The sequence below is a fragment of the Hippocampus bargibanti genome, linkage group LG06, assembly GCF_051943395.1.
Source record: "Hippocampus bargibanti isolate YZ-2025 linkage group LG06, ASM5194339v1, whole genome shotgun sequence".
Lineage (NCBI taxonomy): Eukaryota > Metazoa > Chordata > Actinopteri > Syngnathiformes > Syngnathidae > Hippocampus > Hippocampus bargibanti.
In genome coordinates this window covers 10,342,516-10,360,911 of record NC_142739.1, presented here as the reverse complement: position 1 = coordinate 10,360,911, position 18,396 = coordinate 10,342,516, and the positions used below count along the sequence as shown (strand labels likewise).

Sequence of the window (18,396 nt, the reverse complement as noted above, 5' to 3'; positions counted from 1 at the left end):
ACATTTCCTTTTCTTTCTGTCTTTCAAAAAGATGACCAAGAAATGTATTCTACCAGAGTTCATTAACCCAGCAGCCAACGCTGTGCTTGGCCTTCACCTTGGTGTTTATCAGTGTGTTTTGATAGTAATAGGCAGTAAAAATGAACTCATGTGTCTGGACCCTGACATCACTACACAGCATTTACACTGCATCACGCTTTTCTTGTGGATTAGTTACAACTACCATACCTTCCTTGTAGAAGTCCAAAGTTAGGTATTTAGCATGTCCCATAAAATTCTAAATTGTAACTTGCACTGCAACCAATTTGAATGGTGAAACTGGAATGAGTAGATGCAGTTATAGAGGTTATATTTAGCAGTTCATGACCATAGATAGTAATATTAATGCTTGATTGCAAAATCTATGCAAAAATTAAATTAAAACCTACACACAGAAATAATGGAAAGTCAAGCCAAATTAACACCAATTTACAGTTGGCTGATTAGAATGCCGATTTGCATTCCCATTTGCAAATACATTTTCCCTCCTAATGCAGCAAACACAATTGCAGAAAAAATACCCTAGTTTGTATTGTGTGATGTTTTAAAAAAAAACATGAATATGATTATAGTTAAGTAGACTTGCCAGATACTTACTTACTTTTTGACTCTAACCACCCTTTACAACACAAATTAGGAGTTATCAGGACCCTACAGCATAGGGCTAAACTAATACCAACTAGCATTGAAGGTAGAGAAAAGGAGTCAAAACATATCAGGCGAGCACTCACTAACTGTGGGTACCCTCAGTGGTCATTCAACAAATGTCAGAAAGAAAGAATAGGGAATGAAACCAATAATTCTCAAGATACAAAAAGGAGAGGAGTAGCAGTACCGTACATTGCAGGAGTTTCTGAAAAATTACAAAGAGTCCTTTGGCAACATAAAATTCCCACTTATTTCAAACCGATAAACACGTTAAGGCAAAAATTAGTGCATCCAAAAGATAGGCTACCAAATGAAATACAAAGTAATGTAGTTTATTCCATACATTGTAAGAATGAAAATTGTAAAGAGCAGTACATTGGGGAGACTCAACAAATTCTCAAAAAAAAGACTTTATCAACATCGCAGGGATAATACAAGTAGGCCTCAATCGGCAGTACATTTGCACCTAAAAGCTAGCAACCACTCATTTGACGACAATGAGGTTAAAATCTTAGCGAAAGAACATAGATAGTTTGAAAGGGGAGTAAAAGAAGTGATTCTTATAAAACAACAAAATCCTTCATTAAACCGGTCTGGTGGGGTGAGGTTCAATTTGGATCGTTCATACAATAGCCTGCTTAGGCAAAACAGGTTAGGCAACATTCGTAATGCTGATGAGGTGATACCGGTGGGAGTGGGGGAAATGGGCCAGTCGTTAGTCAGGAATGTAGGAACAATCAGTGGGGCCACAGGGAGTGGTCCTCTGCTCCCCCCAACCTGAGCGTAGGGACCTATCATAGCTGTGTCCTATCATGGCTGGACATTAGGGATATATAAATAGGGCCGATACGACCAGTCAGACTTTAGTTCGCTGACGAAGCCTCTTGGATAGGAGGCGAAACGTCCGAAACCTTCAAATTTGTACAGATGACGACTGAAGAAACCTTCTCATCAAGGCTTTATTTCTTTCAATTAAAAAAGGTAAACATATACACTATACAAATTTATCAAATCCATAGGACAATACACATACTTTGCAGAAAAGCTAGCCAATTTCTATACATGTATTTAACTTTTTTTTTAATCAGATCTCATGAAATTTCTTGAGATAGTGTTTTGGGGTGTTTTGATTCAGCATTAGCTATTAATATTATACATTATAAATGTAATTGTAACTGTTATGCGGTCCAAATTCTCAATAATAATATGACATATTCAATGCGTGAAAAGTTAACCTATATATTTTTTTCATGATGTATTAATTTTGAGATGCACCAAATGAATGATTTCACGACTTGGAAAATTGATTCATGTCCATTAAAACCTTGGGACAATGCAAAATAACAATCATGGATCATACTTTATAAACTACCGTATATGCCAACAATTACGGTCAGTCAGATTCAACTGCTAAAATTCCAGAACTATTTTTGAAAGAAAAAAATCATCACGCTCGCCCACCCAACTGCTCCTCTTGGTTGCGTTTGACTTCCTGACCGGGGGAATGTTGGGGCACATGGCGTTCACATCATCGTGCGCTCAAACGGGTTCATTGACCCGATTACTTCTTTGAAAAAACATTTAACTGCATATTACTACACTACATGTATCTGGAAATATTGTACAGTATGTGTCTTATATCTTGTTTACTTGGAAATTCAGTACCAGCCATTGCATAATGCATCTTCTCACATGAATACGGTACATTCACTTCCTTAATCACACCAAATTCAGCAGTTGCTCCACTTATGGAATGACGGATGGTTTTATTTCAACTTTACAGTCAGGGAGCAGATAAGCGTCTGTCCTCCGTGTCCGTCTCTGCCTGATCCCAACGTCTATAAACAAGCGTCTTATCACAGACATTTACAATTGGCAGCATGCTTGATCAAGCCCGATGGCTGCAGGGTGTATTGTAGAGCATTTCAAGAAACACATTTAGCACAATATCTGTTTTTTTTCCAATTTCTAGTGAAAGCCCATTGTTTTGAGCTGTAGCACTACTATTAGTGGACACAGAAAATTTCAAATGAATGGTCTAAATCAGACATAATTTGTCATGATTCTGACATTTTCTTTGGATAAATGATTGAGGAGGCTAATGAACTAAAACAAACATGAGATCGGTGGTATTTAATAGCTTGAACTGACCTTGACTCCACAAGGGTTAGTAGTTAATTTGAAAATATACATATGTAGATAAATATAATATAAATAACTATATACAGTGAGACCTCAACTTACGAACTTAAGTGGTTCCCAGACAGAATGTGTAAGGCGAAAAGTGTGTATCTAAAAAAAAAATTCCCATAGGAAACCATTAAAATGGGAATAATCCGTTCCCGGGTTTCCATAAAATATACTTTTCAGCTAAATAAGCCTTAAAACTACACACAACATACCTTATTCTATGTATAATAAATGTACTATTGTATTGTAATGAAAGAAATACACTGCATTGTATCATAAAGTCACTTTATTTACATTTGTGATGGTCATTGATGGCTTGATGGAATGGCGTTGGAGGTCGAAGGTCAAAGGGAATTGCTGTTTGGAAAGAGAGGCGCATTACATGAGGACTGTAATTAAAGAAATAAACTGTGCTGTAAAATAAAGTTTTATTTACCTTTTTGATGGTTGTTGATGGCTTATGGAAGGAGAGTCACCTTCCATAAGTACTGTTGGTAACTTAACCTCTGGTGCTGTTCGGTCGTGTGCTTCCGCCGAAGATCACTCCGCCAGCCGTGGTGGGTGTGTATTATGAAAATAGTGCTTATTATAAGGTTTAATTTTCAGAAAATTGACGTTTGTAAGACGAAAAGTTTGTAAGTTAAGCTGTTTGTAAGTTGAGGTCTCACTGTATAAATATACACGTCTCATGGAGGATTTGAGAACCAATTGTTTGCTCCCACACCTGTAGGGAATATCTCCTCTTGCTGCCAAAGCCAGTTGGGGCGACAAGGTGTAGTTCCTTGGATCATCGTGATGTATAAAACCCTTTATCATGATAAGATGGCAGCTGAGGGAGAAGGAAAGATAAAATGAGTCATTGAAATCCAGTTGTTTGTTTATTTGTGGCAATAATAAAGTCATCTTCTTATCAGCGTCAAGCCTCCGTGCCAGGCACGGCAGAGATAACACTATGGGTTTGCCTTACGTGAGTGTCCACCTGGAACAAAAACAGTCGGCATCAAGTGACATTCCATGGATTTCATTGATTTATTTCACCCTACAAAAGAGGTGCTCCCCCCAACCTGAGAGTAGGGACCTATCATAGCTGTGTCCGGCGCCGCCATGGCTGGACATTAGGGATATATAAATAGGGCCGATACGACCAGTCAGACTTTAGTTCGCTGACGAAGCCTCTTGGATAGGAGGCGAAACGTCCGAAACCTTCAAATTTGTACAGATGACGGCTGAAGAAACCTTCTCATCAATGTACCACTCCTGTACGACTGAAAGCTTACACAGACGTACAAAAGAGGTGGTTTTAGGTAAAACCTAACCTAACCTAAGGTTTCGGATGTATTTCGTTTGTTGGAAATTTGTCGTATGCACGTTTTCAAAAATCCTATCTGCCTATCTCTGGTAAGTGTTTCCCGAACATCATTGAGCTAAGGCGGCCATTTTAGAAGAGAAAGTTTTTGCTAACATAAAGATATAGTTAGAAAGTAGGCATACTGAAATAAAAATATTTCATCTTGTAAACTGACTTAGTGTGATATAACATAACACTGATATAATTGCAGTGTCACATTTTGGTTTGCAACCAATGGGTGGCACTGTAGGGCCCCGCCTACAGCTGCACTGGTGTTGGTCCTTTTAATCAATGGCAGCTAAAAGGACTAACGACCATTTAGTGTCGGGTCAGTTTGTTTTACCCTGTCATGTTTGTTTTGTCTTGTCATGTTATACCCATGGTTTTGTTAGCTACTTTGGACCTTTCTGTTCTGATGACTTTGTTGTTGGAGATTTTGTTCCTGCTGACTTTATTTCTTACAATTTGTCAAATACAACCTGCTCCTCCCTTCTGCCTACATATTTGGGGTCCACCACAACCACCACCATCTTGCAGATTTTAACATGCAGTCACAAGATTGTACTCATTGCAATTAAAAGACATTTGGCAAGGCAGGTAGGATTGTCGGTCGCAGAGGTTTTGCTGCAAGGATGACAAAAATGTGACAATGACATCATCCCGAGTATTTAACTTGTGGGTCAATGCCCCTCTACTCTGTGTTGGCCTCTTTGGCTCCAGCCAAGTATGAGCTGGCAGTGTGTGGGGACCTGTCAGAGTTGGTCTTGATTATCTTTGAAGTCCTTGGTAGCTTGGTACGGCCTGGGTTAATGACACGGACCCCTGATAAGGCCTAACCCTCTTGATATCCAGACGTTACTCCACCAGCTCCTTTTCATTGAGAAAAGCTTATCAGTTTCCCAGGGTTATACCACCAGTCGCCTGGCAGGGAGCACATGGCTGTTTTTTGTCACGGAGAGTGTATTGACAAGTCAAGGTCCACTTGTGTGGCCTTATAAATACAGACGTGGCGGAGGCAAGAGCGCCTGATTCCAGAAAAGCCTCTCGTGATGGATCACCGATGCCGGTGCAGTAGCGACAGACTATTAAATCCTATCCTCTTCAACATTCTCAATCAACTAGATAACACCAAGCCGAGCCTGCACAATTTTAATTCAATACCGCATCGATGCAACTGTGAGCTACGGCGAACGGTGTGCTTAAAAAGACCAGTGGAAATTTGTCAGGAAGCCTCATCAGTTTTGGTCAAAACCGTCCGTTTCATGAAGAACCTACCTGCTTTCAAGCAGCTTCCACCCAACGACCAGTTCGTACTCCTCAAAAACTGTTGGCCGCCACTTTTCATTCTGGGCTTGGCGCAGGAACATGTGGACTTTGAGGTGGCCGACGTACCGGCGCACAGCATGCTGAAGAAAATTCTTCTGCGGCATGAGGGAGGAAGTGAGATGGAGAGGGAGCAGCCCACCATGGCCGGCGTCAGTAAACTCAAGTCTTGTCTCAGGAAGTTCTGGAGCTTAGATTTGAGTCCAAAGGAATACGCATACCTAAAAGGGACGACAATATTTAACCCAGGTAAGTGCAAACTCCATACAGCCCGTATTCGCTTGACAATCTCTCAAAAATTAGACCCTTCATGACTTTGCATCTCACAGACATCCCAGATCTAAAGGCACCTGTGTTCATCGAGGGCTTGCAACAAGAGGCGCAGCACGCCCTGAGCGATGTGGTCCAGCTCCTCCATCCCAGGCGGCAGAACCGTTTTGCCCGCATTCTCCTCACGGCGTCCATGCTGCAAAGCATCACACCCAGTCTAATTATTGAACTCTTATTCCGGCCTGTAATTGGCCAGGCTGACCTGTTGGCACTTTTGGTGGATATGCTCTTTGGCAGGTAGAGGACAATTTTCATGACATTTTCTGAAATGGAAGCAGACAGCATGAACTGATTCATATCCACACAGATTTCGTTGTTCATGATTACAAAAAGTTGCCTTCAAGTCCTGCCTTTTGTTGTTATGTTAGGTCTCTTGTAAATACTTTTTTTATACATAACAATTCAAATAAATCTATTTTTGTACATTTGGTCTTTTGGAATTTGTTTCAAAGTGCAGTATGTTTACCCAGTAAATTTGCATTCATTTATGATGAGGATCTTACATTTTCCATCTTTAATTCATTCACTGCCAGACGATGTGCAAAGATATGTCCACTCCAGTGCCAGGGTTTTTGTCATTATGACTTGAATTCCAGGACCCACAAAATATTGAGTTGGAGGACTACATAAACATTCAAGACAGCGTCAGAAGTCTTAGATTCTCTTCTTTCATCAGAAAAAAAAGAGTTAAAGAGTGAATTTCTACATTATATGGGTCTGGAGTTTTATGAGCTTGAAATGAGGGTGGGTGTCCAAAATACAATGCAATACATAGGTATTGGTTTATATAGCGCTTTAACAACAGCTGAAGTTGGAGCAAAGCACTGACGTGGAAAAAAGGGAAGTCAAACAACATTTTCTTTTCCTTGTGGAAAAGAAAAAAACATTGTCAGAGGCCATGTCCAGTGCTTTATCGGCACCCAAGCATGAAAAAACAAAACCCAAACAAATTTGGGAATGGCGCTCTGTCATATTTTCAATCCCCGAATAAATTTGTGAATGGCAGTGAATGAGTTAAGGACAGTCACGACTCAAAAAAATGGTTGTTGGTTTTTTAGGATGAACATCTGTATGCATGATGCTCGACAAAGATTAGAAACTATTCATTTAACAATGTTTAAGTGATTCGAAACTATTGATTTAACAATGTTTAAGTGTTATAAAATGATGAAAGTTCAAACTTAAGCAGCATGACATACAAATGACAAATGACTAAAAGATCCCGGTAACATTGATCACAACCTCTTCCTGAGAAAGGCCCAACAGAGGATGTTCTTCCTGAGGCTGCTGAAGAAGCATGGCCTGCCACTGGGGGTGCTCCGACAGTTCACCACGGCAGACATCGAATCAATCCTGTGTTATTCCATTACAGTTTGATTCGAGGTCACCACAAAAATGGACATGATTTCAACGGAGAGTAAAAACCAAGACAAGGGCACGGAAAATCCTACCAGACCCTTCGCACCCTGCCCACCACCTTTTCCAGCTACTCTCCTCAGGCAGGCGCACCAAATCCAGCAGGCATTTAAACAGATCTCTCAACAGTAACCCAATTATAACTTTATGGTGCTTCTTTGCAATTTTGCACAACCCAGTGGAACAGCATCCGTTATAATCATTGTCACTCCAGCTCTGTACTCACTTGAACCACTGTTACTGACCTATATAATCTCCAGCACCAGACGATTTGAGGCGCTGAAGGAGATCTGCATAATTGCATGCTTCTTTTACAACAAATACGGCGATTTATCCCTTGAAAATGGTTCACTGATTTTCTGCACCAATTGTACAACTGTTAGCGTATTTTATTCTACAATGGATGACTTTAGCTTCACTTGATACCCTTCACATTGTTTCAGTTGTTCCTGACAGGTAGGTACCACTTACATTAAGAAATTAGATTAGATTCACCTTTATTAGTGTCTTCCATACTTATTTGTCATGTCTTTTTTATGATGATGCTAGTGCAGCGTGTTCTACCAAAGACAAATTCCTTGAGTGTTCTACACAGTTGGCCAATAAAGATGACACTGATACAGATTATGATTGCATTCCAACCAAGGAGAGCAAACAACTAAATACATATATTTTAAATAGGCTACATATAATTTTCTCAATTAAAACTGCTTCATCAAAAACAATGAATAGGGATTTTTGGGGGGGATTTTGTCATTTGCAATCTGGTTTTAACACACTTTTATACTTCTGCTCTCACCCGTTGTCTCATTTACAAAACTATAGCACACTTGTTTCCTTCATGTTGAGTCATGTAGATTTCATGTCGTGTATTTGACGCTCTCTTGTGGAAACAAGTGGAAATGACCCATCGTTAAGATAAACGTTGAGTCGTTCTACCTATCTATTTCTGTTCTACCTTGCTACACTACTTACTACTGTCGATCAGCAAATGACACGTATCTAAAAAGTGTTCCACATGATATTTTGAAAGGGGCCTGGGTTTGAGGTTGGAACCAATGTCATCTTAGTTATGAAAGGCCTTCTTTCTGACAGCTCATACAGGTAAAACAGGAATGCGCTGATGAGGGTAGAGAGGAAACAGGGTGACACAAAAACAAGTCATGACAACATTAGGGAAAGAGTCCCGGAGTCCAGTGCGCAGTTTGTGTTTCTTTTTTTGTTGTTAGAGCAAGAAACGTAAGAATGGTTGTATCACTTATGTTTTTACTTGGGTAGGCAGAAGTTAAACATTCTTATTCCCAAATTGAAACCTTAAAAACAGTAGATAAAAAAGTCAAATAATATTTCGACCCCCCCCCCCCCCCAAAAAAAAAAAAAAAAAAAAAAAAACAATACAAAATAAAAATCAGTCTTCAGTCTGCACTGCAACTACACAGTAAAAAACAAAAGAAAAAAGACAGCCCCTAAGATTTGGTTGCCTATTTTTAAGAACCAGCCAAACCAGTTCCTGCTTTTGCTGAAAGCGGAAAAACCCTGCCTTGCGCATCACAGAGACCACAGGTAGATGACAAAAAAAAAAAATAATAATAATAATAATGCAAAGTGATAAAAAGAGGTGTAGTTGAGCATTAAAAAAGTGGACATGACTCCTACCTTGTTGAAATACTACTGTACTTAATGAACACATTTCCTTTTTTTTTCTTCAAACGGACAATGAGGCCATTGGTCATTCACGGATTACAGTTTAAAAAAAAGTATATATAATATAGGAATCAATCACATAACTTAGTAGGTAAGATTAGGAGAAAAAAATGGAGGTGTTCCACATGCCAGACCTGTAAATAATATACAATTTATATAAGCACCATAATTCACATCAAGATAAAAATATAAATTACAACCATATACAAATATACATCTTTATTGAACATAAAAAAAGGGAATGGAGATTTTTACCTTATTGAAAATAGCACTCACCACTGAATAAAAAAAAAACAATGACAAAATAAGACATTCAGATGCCACAAGTGGGGTAACAATTCAAAAAGTAACTTAGAAATACATACTAAAAGATATGGCCGAATCCTTTAGTCAAAACATGATAGTGTTTTTGAAAAGGCCTGAGCCACTGAGCCCTGACAAAAGTTGAACAATCACATGTATAAGCCTTCGGGTCATTCTGTGCTGTGACTGTCAGACCCGCCTGGAGTGTACACACTCATCTTTTTTCAAACATGACACATGTAACAGGTATAATAATAGCAACATAATAATAGTAACAATAATAAAACAACCCCTCACTTGGTACATAAAATAACCGTTGACTAATGGAGGTGCATTCATCATGGCATACAGTAGCAGCATTGAGACAAACAACTTGGGTTGCAAAAATCCATCGATTTAAAATCTGAAACCTCTCAAAGCAATGTGGGAATTTTACTGAGATTGACTAGAAATGTTGCGTTGGCGAGTGTGTGTGTGTGTGTGTGTTTATTAACACTAAAAGTAAAAAAAAAATGTATGAAGACTGAGCCCAAAAAAGAAAAATGAGGTCGAGCATGGAAAGACAATTCATATGTCCATCTAATTCCCAACTCCCCTAATCCCATTGCAAAACTTTGAACGGAAGTTGCACTTTTTTACTTACAGCCACCCAGCAGTGTGTAACGGCATTCAGTAAATGAAAGCAGGAGGAGAAAGTCAATGTCACTAGAGCGCAAGTAGAGGAGCACCTGACGACTCTGTCTCGGTGTCGTGCAGGTAGGGAGAACAGACCACGGCACTGCTGGAGGAGTATGCTGAAACAGACACACGGCCATTACTCTATCTCATCATCGTAATACTTGCTATTGAAAATTGACACACTTCTGTGGAAAAGTATGTGTGTTTAAGAACAATGATTAGTTGAACAAGCAACTTTAAAAGTGCAGCTGGGATTTCTGGTTGTGTATGTCATTTTAAAACAATCTCGTGCGGTTTTGATACTGCATGTAAAAGTACTGTGGTCTGGAGTTGCAAGACAAGACTTGCCCGACAGAGTTTTCCATGTATCCATTCTGTTTCAACTATGTGTTCTGTGGCACTTCTTCAGGGGCCTGGAAACTAATAATGACCTTTTTTAATGTTTTTACAGGGCAATATTTAGGGGTTTCCCAATAGATTTTTATGTGTGGCTCCCACAATTAATAGCTGCTTTAAAGAATGTCATTGCCACTCGCAAATCATTAAAAAACTATTAAAAACCCAAATCAAGGTTGCGTCTTTTAAGCAGCATGAATATGCCTGCACTGTTTTTGATTTGGGAGGAACATCATTGCCATTTGACTGTCATCGCTGGACAGTTCTGGGGCGATTGTGCTTTTTTGCGCATGTAATGGACAGCATTTTCACAGCCCCGCTTGGTTCAGCAGAAAGGTTGGTGCTGTTGGAAAGTCTGCAACTGGATCAATGCATGGCTTGAGGAGCCCGCGATGAGAAGAAAGGAGCGTCAGCGCAGAATGCCAATGTGGAACGGCTTGGAATTGAGACCATCTTCTTTCATCGATGGATGCCACAGCTTCGTGTTTGTTTTCAACATTTAGCTCGTAGCAGACATGCACATTACACCATGATGGCTCTGATCCATTGGTGAAAAGGACGCTTTTATCCTATCCTCTTTCATCTAGAACGGCTTCATGCAACAAAGAGGGTGCAGAAAGTGTTTAAGATTGAGCGACTGTGTCTTTTGTGATGTGTCACATGATTTGTTATTTAGTTTTTGTGTTGTTGTTTTGACTTCAAGATGGTACCGCGAGAGGGCGTGCCTTTACAGCAGGTCCTGTATTTTGTTTTCCTACTTCTTCCTTTCCTCTTACTGTCATCACTTTGTTGCTGTTTCTGCAAATTTCTCCACTGCGAGACTAATAAAGGCTAATCCAATCCAAGAGGCTTATGGTTGGCCATTCCACACATGCCTAACAGCGTTGTACTGGCTGCCGCGATCCTGAACTAACCAAACATGCAAGTATTTTCAATGTGGAAGTATGCTTGGAGTACCTCGAGACAAAAAAATGCAAGCACTGTGGGGGGTGGGGGGATACAATGCTGCCTACATTTAAAAAAAGAGACTATTGTATTGTAAATAGCACAGCCCGCTTAAAGTCCTTACAGCCCCTTTCAAGTCCTTTTCCTCAAGCCATGACCACTTGAACGTGTTCGAACACTCACGTATATTGCACGTACAGTATGTCAGCTTGCCTGTCTACCTGTTTGAACATTGCGCTGGAGCCGTACCTGGCCCATTGCGCATGAATTAGTTAACACAAAATGCTATTCAAATACTTGACATTCAATGGTTAATGTCGTTTGTGTGCACACTTGCTCCCATTGTGGCTTCCGTTCTCATTGAATTTTTTAAATCTCCGAGATATGGCGAGGACATGAGAACGACAGGGGAGGGCTGTTACTGTTCGTGCATCAACATAGCTATGCTTGTGAAAGCAAAACAATGAACTCAAACGCAGGTTGGTTAAATGTTTTCAACTAATATGTGTATGTATGTAGTATGTGGAATTGTCGTGGCTTGGAATTGAAGCGGATTTACGTGGGACAGTAGATGTGAGATAATCTCTTTTCGTCAATGGATGCTATAGCTTCATGTTTGCTTTGCTTTCAAAAGTTAGCTTGTAGAAAATGTGCAAATTACACCATGACGTCCCCGATCCACTGGTGAAAAGGACACTTTCATCCTCACGTCTTTCATCTGGAACTGCTTCATATGACAAAGAGGGTGCAGAAAGTGCTTAGTATTGAATGACTGTCTGTGTCTCGTTATATTATTATTATTATTATTATTATTATTATTATTAGTTCTTTAGACTTCAAGATGGCGCCACAAAAGTGGCTGCCTTTACAGCAGCTCCTGTATTTTGTTTTTCTGCTTCCTTTCCTTTACTGCTGTGAAATGTACATTTCTCCAGTATGAGACTAATAAAGGCAAATCTAATCTAATCTAATGTAATCTAATCTAATATATGGATTTATTCTAGGCAATTTTCCAGAGGAATTTTGATAGAATGTTTAAAATCCAGAATTCTGGGAACATTTTCATCACTGCATTGGGGTTTGATACACATTATACATAATCGTTCATCTGATACATAAATAATGAGGGAAGGGGACAGTCCCAGAGAGCAAGAGAAAGATGTGTAACGCGATATTTCGATGCTTTACCCGCTTCCTTGCAGAGTGACAAAAAAAAAACATGCTGCTGCACTGTAATCCACCTGATCCTGGTTGCAATCTAAAACGACACAACAAACCACAGGACGTCCTCTGGCATATATTTAATGGGACTTGAGCCGCTGGTGCTGCGGGTATCATGTGACCACTCAACTGGATGGGTGGACGTGATTTGATCGGTGGGTATTAGGTGACCCAAGAAAATAAGGGATTGTAAAATGCACTGAATAAGACAGGAATGCAGCACTTTAACTGTTACTTAGGTGCTCTGTTACTGGGAAGCAAGAAAGAGGGTTGTGAGCGTATAGGGATGAGGGTTTAACCAATGAATCGTATTCTGCTTAATTTAGCTCATACTGAAATGACAAAAAGACAAATTCCATTGATTGTCGGGGGGTGTTTAGGGTAGTTACAAATATCAAATACAATTCTACACTGCATTTGTAGTCTATTACAAGTTCCAGCCTAGTTAGAGTTTTAGTGTAATGCATTAACTTGTCTGTCAGGGGAATTCTGCAGGCAATTTCCAATTGTGTTGGAAAGAAACCCCACAGTTGCTGTATGCCATTGCTCACATCCAGACACTCTCACACAGAGTAGGTTTTTCTCTAGGTCCTCCAGTTTCCTCCCACATTCCAAAAAAATGCTAGCTACTGATTAGCGACTGAACTGCTAATGTGTGTGTGGGCAGGCTGTGTTGCACTTTCATGAATTTTCTCCTCGATCACTCGGGTGCTACTTGTTCAAATGATTCTACAGGCTTCTTGTATTGCCTCGTTTTTGGCGACATACAAATCACAACAACTTCCTCCACTACATCACTGTGGAGATATGACTGTGAAAGCAGTTTCTCGTCTTTGAAAGTCATATCTATTGATTACCGTTTCTCAATTATTTCATTAATAAGTGGAATATGTTTATTTAAATTTTCAAACTTGCGTTAGTAGGGCGACTCCGATTACCTATAGTCGCACACACTTGAGTCATGTCTGATGCCGTAAAATTGCTCAGTTCGTAGGTCAGTCTTTGTGTTGCCAGGTCCCAAATGAGTGAAGTTTCTCACCTGGAGTGCAACAACCCTAAAAGCAGTCAGTTCTTTATTGCCATTTTTATGTAGCAACATGTGCAGTCTCTATCATATTAAAAATCAATAAAGACATTAAATTGGCATACATTTTGCGATTTGTTCATAGCTTACTGGTGCGGTAAAAAAAGTATATGCAGAAACTACATTCATACATAGATGTATTGTATGTAAATATTTTTAAAAGTTGTTTTTCTGGGCCAAATAGCAACATCCCACTTCCCCCATATTTTGGAGGCACTGGACCGGTGGATGTGTACCCTTGTCTTTTGACAAATATTTTGGGAAACTCACTTCTCCCATTGGAATGCCTCATCTTTCTCGCCAGCTCATCCGAAGGTGTCTGTTCCGACACTTTGACCTCTGGAACTAAAGAAGGGAAAAAGAATACACCATATGAAAAAAAAAAGATAACAAATCCACTGGTGTTGAAATTGATGTGTGATTTCAAAGACAGCATATTTGTAAGGAGATGATGTAAGTACCATATTTTGTCGAGTATAAGGCACACCGGAGTATAAGGCGCACCTCCAATGAATGAAAACTGTTTTCCAAATACAATATATAAATATATACAAGTTTTCCAAATATAAGGCACGCCGTATTATAAACTGGGGTTACACACCACTTCTACAGGGGAAAATAGCATCGTGGCTGCTGACAGTAGATGTGAGACCTGTTGTAGGTCAATATTACTTTACATATACACAGGAAAATATATTTGATTAATTTAGTCATTTTCAAACACTAAGAATCACAGTCTATGACAGTTCTGTTGTATTTAAGTACAGTATTCGTACAATACATTTCAATATAACCTACTAGAATTGTATGATTTTACCATTTATTTCGGTATACATTTTAACTTTCATGTGCAATACATTTTGATTAAATACTTTTTTACACATTATTATCACCCCCACATTTAATTTAAGTTAATAGTCAAACTGCAATGTGTTAAACTTGCTGACAATATAAATGTTTGAACTAAAACCTTTGTCAGATCTAAGAAATTGAAAAACTGATTGTAGACAATAATTTGTAAAATGGTTGAAACTGAGTGTTAACTGACTAATTGTGTAATTTAGGCCAGATGGAATGCACTGCTGAGCATTTGCGAAGGCCTAAATGCAAGCAGATCTCTGCTATGGCCCAATTTCCCCCAGTCCGTGTTTACCTGCTCAATACAAAAGTGGCATAGAGGTCAGAATTTATAAAATTCCATCTTCCATGCTCATATTTATTATTTACTGTACATCTACTGTACATCTACATCTACTGTACAATGGGTTTGCAATGTATGTATATAATACAGACAAGTCTGAATTTCGACTTGGATTCTTTCTGCACACCATGTTATTCCCGTGACATACTAGGCGGCACAAACGTTTACAGGAAGAGCTGCAGCATAATAAAGAAGAGTTGGAAAAGGTAATGTTTAGTGATAGCTGTTGAGATTTATGGGTGCAAGAACCGGTGTACAATCTGTTTGTGTGTTTAAGTAGTACTTGTAAGAAGGGTGATTATTACTGTAACATTGATGCTAATTTTCGCTGACCTGTCTGAGGCACTTTTCATTGTATAATTGAGATGGGAGTTTTTCATTAGATGAAATTATGATTTGGTGGAACATGTCAGTGTCTAAATATATAATAATTGGATTGTCTTTTCTTTCATCGCAATCGTACAGCATATTTCAAATGGGAGTGACAACTGAATGGCTTGAGGCTTGAAGCGAGCATTCAGGTTTTCACAACGCGAGCAGTTTGGAACACATCGCCCGCAATACACAGGGGTTCACTGTTATTAAATTAGTAGTTTGAACACTAATGTTGTCATGTTGCCGATTTTACAATGCAGTGAGGAAAATATGAGATTCTTACAGTCACTGCTCATGAAGGTGTTGGTCATGGTCTCGTTGCCACTGTCAGGCAGTGTACCATCGCTGCGCCCATTAGGACGCTGTCCGGTAGAATGATGCCTCTTGTTTCTTTTCCCTTTGCGGGTGCTGATGCGGATGACGCCGCGCACCAGCTTGCATTCGGCTTCTTGCTCCTCAATGTTATAGTCCTGAGCGATGCTGTATATAAGCTCACTGATCTCATTGGTCTTGCGGGAGAACGACGAATCTGACGTGCACTTGGCCAGCTGGTCGATCTGATGCAGGGCATAAAGTTCCAACAGCTTCTTGGTGATGAGCGAGTCAATATCCGTGCCTGTGTCGCTCATGTTATCCAAGTCATAGTCCTCACGGGATAACAAACTGGTGTTGCTGACGGGCCGCTGGTTCTCGCCCCGGATTGAATTCCGGGTCCTCTTGGAGGCCATAACCGGATATCTCACTGATTGACCTGCGATGCGTACATCCTGGTAACGGAAGCTATCGCTTGTGGGCAACAATTTCACAGATTTAGTGGACTTGTTGGGTTCAAAAGATTTGTTGCCAATGGGGGAGTTGGTCACAACCACGCCATTAGGAGGTTGGGACTCACTACTTGCTTTAGGGGGGTGGTCTGTGGAGCTCTCGTTAATGGGCATACAAGGCTCTCGGTTGCCATAAAATCCACAGGTCAATACACAGCAAATAAAGGCCTTCCAGCCACTCCATCCCATAGAGGCACAGGAGCCACAGGATTGTCTGTTCGTGGGCGTGTTGTCTGCCGAGCCTGGAATGAAGCCAATAGTCTCTGAGCCCTGCCCGGCGCCGTTACGCGGGTGTGCTTTGCGACCATGTTTGGTCTCCGAGTAGCGGGAATGGTTGTTGTGATAATGCTCTCCGTAGGGATCCTTGTAAGAGTCTGGATTGTTTGTGCTTTGCCTGAATATTGTCGGCCCCTGACTGTACTTGTCTGCTCTGGAGCTGTGATGTTTGTGGTGGCGTAATGCCTGCGGGGCCCCAGTGCTGTGGCCAGGCATGGCTCAGAACCCCCCTGACCTGCTTAGTGGGGACAATACACAAGTAAACAACACCTCGAAATGCTCTCAGACTCGTTAAACTATTTGCATAACCGGTATTCAATCCAGAAATTCAGGGTGACCCCCAAAAAAACGGGCCCCAAAGCTACTTAGGCCACGTTTCTTCGTGTTTTGTCCGAAAGAAATGAAACTTTGGTCATAACTAGTTTATTACTGTATATTGAAAACTTCACATCAAAACACTTGGGTCTTCGGCTTTTTTTCTCCGTTCTATAGGATATGTTCTAGATAGGCTCCATTATTATTATTTAGCTCCGTGCATTTCTTGAGGCGCAGCACGAAGATGTCCACGACGTTCCTACAGACTGAATAGCCCGGACCCAAGCCCCCCAGACTTTTTTCTTTGAGGCAATCTTAAGGACAAAGTCCACAATCACCGAACTCAAGTAAGCCATCGGGGTGGAGATGAGAGCCATTACCAATTCAGTCTATAAGAACGTCATGGACAACTTCGTGCTGCGCCTCAAGAAATGCATGGAGCTAAATGGAGGCCATCTATAACATATGCTGTAGAACGGACATAAAAAGGCAAATCACCCTTGTGTTTTGATGTGATGTTTTGAATATAACAAACTAGTTCTGACCAAAGTTTCATTTCATTCAGACAAAACACTAAAAAACGGGGCCTAAGTAGAGTTGGGGCCGTTTTTTTGTTTTGTTTTTTTGGGGTGTAGGGTCACCCTGTATAAGTAGGAGGCCTCTGCTAGCCTATCTAAGCATGATCAGAAACAATCACTAACATTCATAATCTCAAATTTAAAATTTCTTCCATAAAAATTGTATCATTTTATAACAGCGATTCCCTTAATTTGTAACGATGCGATGCTCTGGGCACAGCTTCTTGCACATGTACTTGTTTTATTTTTGTCCAATGAGATTTCAGCCTCTATGTGCAGCCAAATCATTATTTCTCTAAAGTAGCGCTGACCAATCCAAGAAAACATTTTACCAAGTGTCCTATTCCATTAACCAATAACCATCTTCAATTTTGCCCTCAACAGGCCAGTAAACTGGTTCTCAATGATATCAACATCTTTCTGTTCTCTGGTTGGCAAAGGCAAAACTTGTTATATTCTACTTCGACGAATGTTGTAAACTTTACTCATACCATATTTAATAGCCTCTGAGGTAAATATAGAAGTTTTTAATTACGTGTATTGCGTTGATGTCAATTTATTAGATTCCCACGACACAGCTCCGTGCTATCATTTTTTGGATATATGGTTTCAATAAATAAAATGTGAAAGTGGTGGAATAAATATAGACTGAAGGCAACAGGTTTTCAATTGAAATGTTACGTGGGGGACGTTACTACAATTGAATGCAAATAATCCAGGCTGATTTTCGTCCCGTCCTTAAAGTCTGATATTTGGAAAATACTTACACAAAACGCAAGCAACCGCTTCACTCTTAAATGCTAACAAACAAATCGTGTACTTACTGCATAGGCGTAACCAGTTGAGTTTAACTTTTATGTAGGAGCCAAAGACGGAAATTGCAGAAAGAAAAGTTTCTTTACAGGCGAGTCAAACTGAAAGAATGACTAACAACCGACCACATATAAAAAGTCAATTTACGCTCGGCAAACAAAAACAAAATCGACCAAAATGAAATGGCCCCTTAAATGGAAAATTCTAAGAGGTCTCATTGGCGTTGTCCTTTCGGCTAAACTTGTTGTCGTTCGGTGTTTACTGTTTAGATACTACCGACGGCTGCGGCTAATCCCTTGCAGTAACCTCAGGTAAATGATGACGTCACGGCAGGCGGGTATTAATGCGCAGAGGAGCGGAAGACGACATAAATACCAGGGACGTTTAAA

At 40.1% G+C, this 18,396-nt stretch overlaps 2 protein-coding genes across 4 annotated transcripts; one reads left to right on the top strand and one right to left on the bottom strand.

Moving 5' to 3' along the window:
* The first annotated feature begins 5,135 nt into the window (after window positions 1–5,135).
* Window positions 5,136–6,303, top strand: nr0b2a (nuclear receptor subfamily 0, group B, member 2a). Its single transcript, XM_088998533.1, has 2 exons — window positions 5,136–5,797; window positions 5,878–6,303. Exons 1-2 carry the CDS (start codon window positions 5,275–5,277, stop codon window positions 6,117–6,119), a joined length of 765 nt encoding a protein of 254 aa, XP_088854659.1. The 5' UTR covers window positions 5,136–5,274; the 3' UTR covers window positions 6,120–6,303.
* A 2,899-nt stretch (window positions 6,304–9,202) lies between these two features.
* Window positions 9,203–18,293, bottom strand: kdf1a (keratinocyte differentiation factor 1a). Of its 3 annotated transcripts, XR_016115272.1 has the most exons (5): window positions 18,019–18,293; window positions 15,485–16,539; window positions 13,896–13,970; window positions 13,480–13,580; window positions 9,203–10,095 (listed from the first exon to the last, which is right to left on the bottom strand). XR_016115272.1 is itself a non-coding variant. In XM_088998531.1 (4 exons), exons 2-4 carry the CDS (start codon window positions 16,515–16,517, stop codon window positions 10,007–10,009), a joined length of 1,197 nt encoding a protein of 398 aa, XP_088854657.1. In that variant the 5' UTR covers window positions 16,518–16,539; window positions 18,019–18,293; the 3' UTR covers window positions 9,203–10,006. The 3 variants fall into 3 exon arrangements, 2 of the variants coding, with proteins under 2 accessions (XP_088854657.1, XP_088854658.1); XM_088998531.1 differs by lacking the exon at window positions 13,480–13,580; XM_088998532.1 differs by lacking the exon at window positions 13,480–13,580 and having other exon boundaries at window positions 15,485–16,536.
* Between the last annotated feature and the right edge of the window lie 103 nt (window positions 18,294–18,396).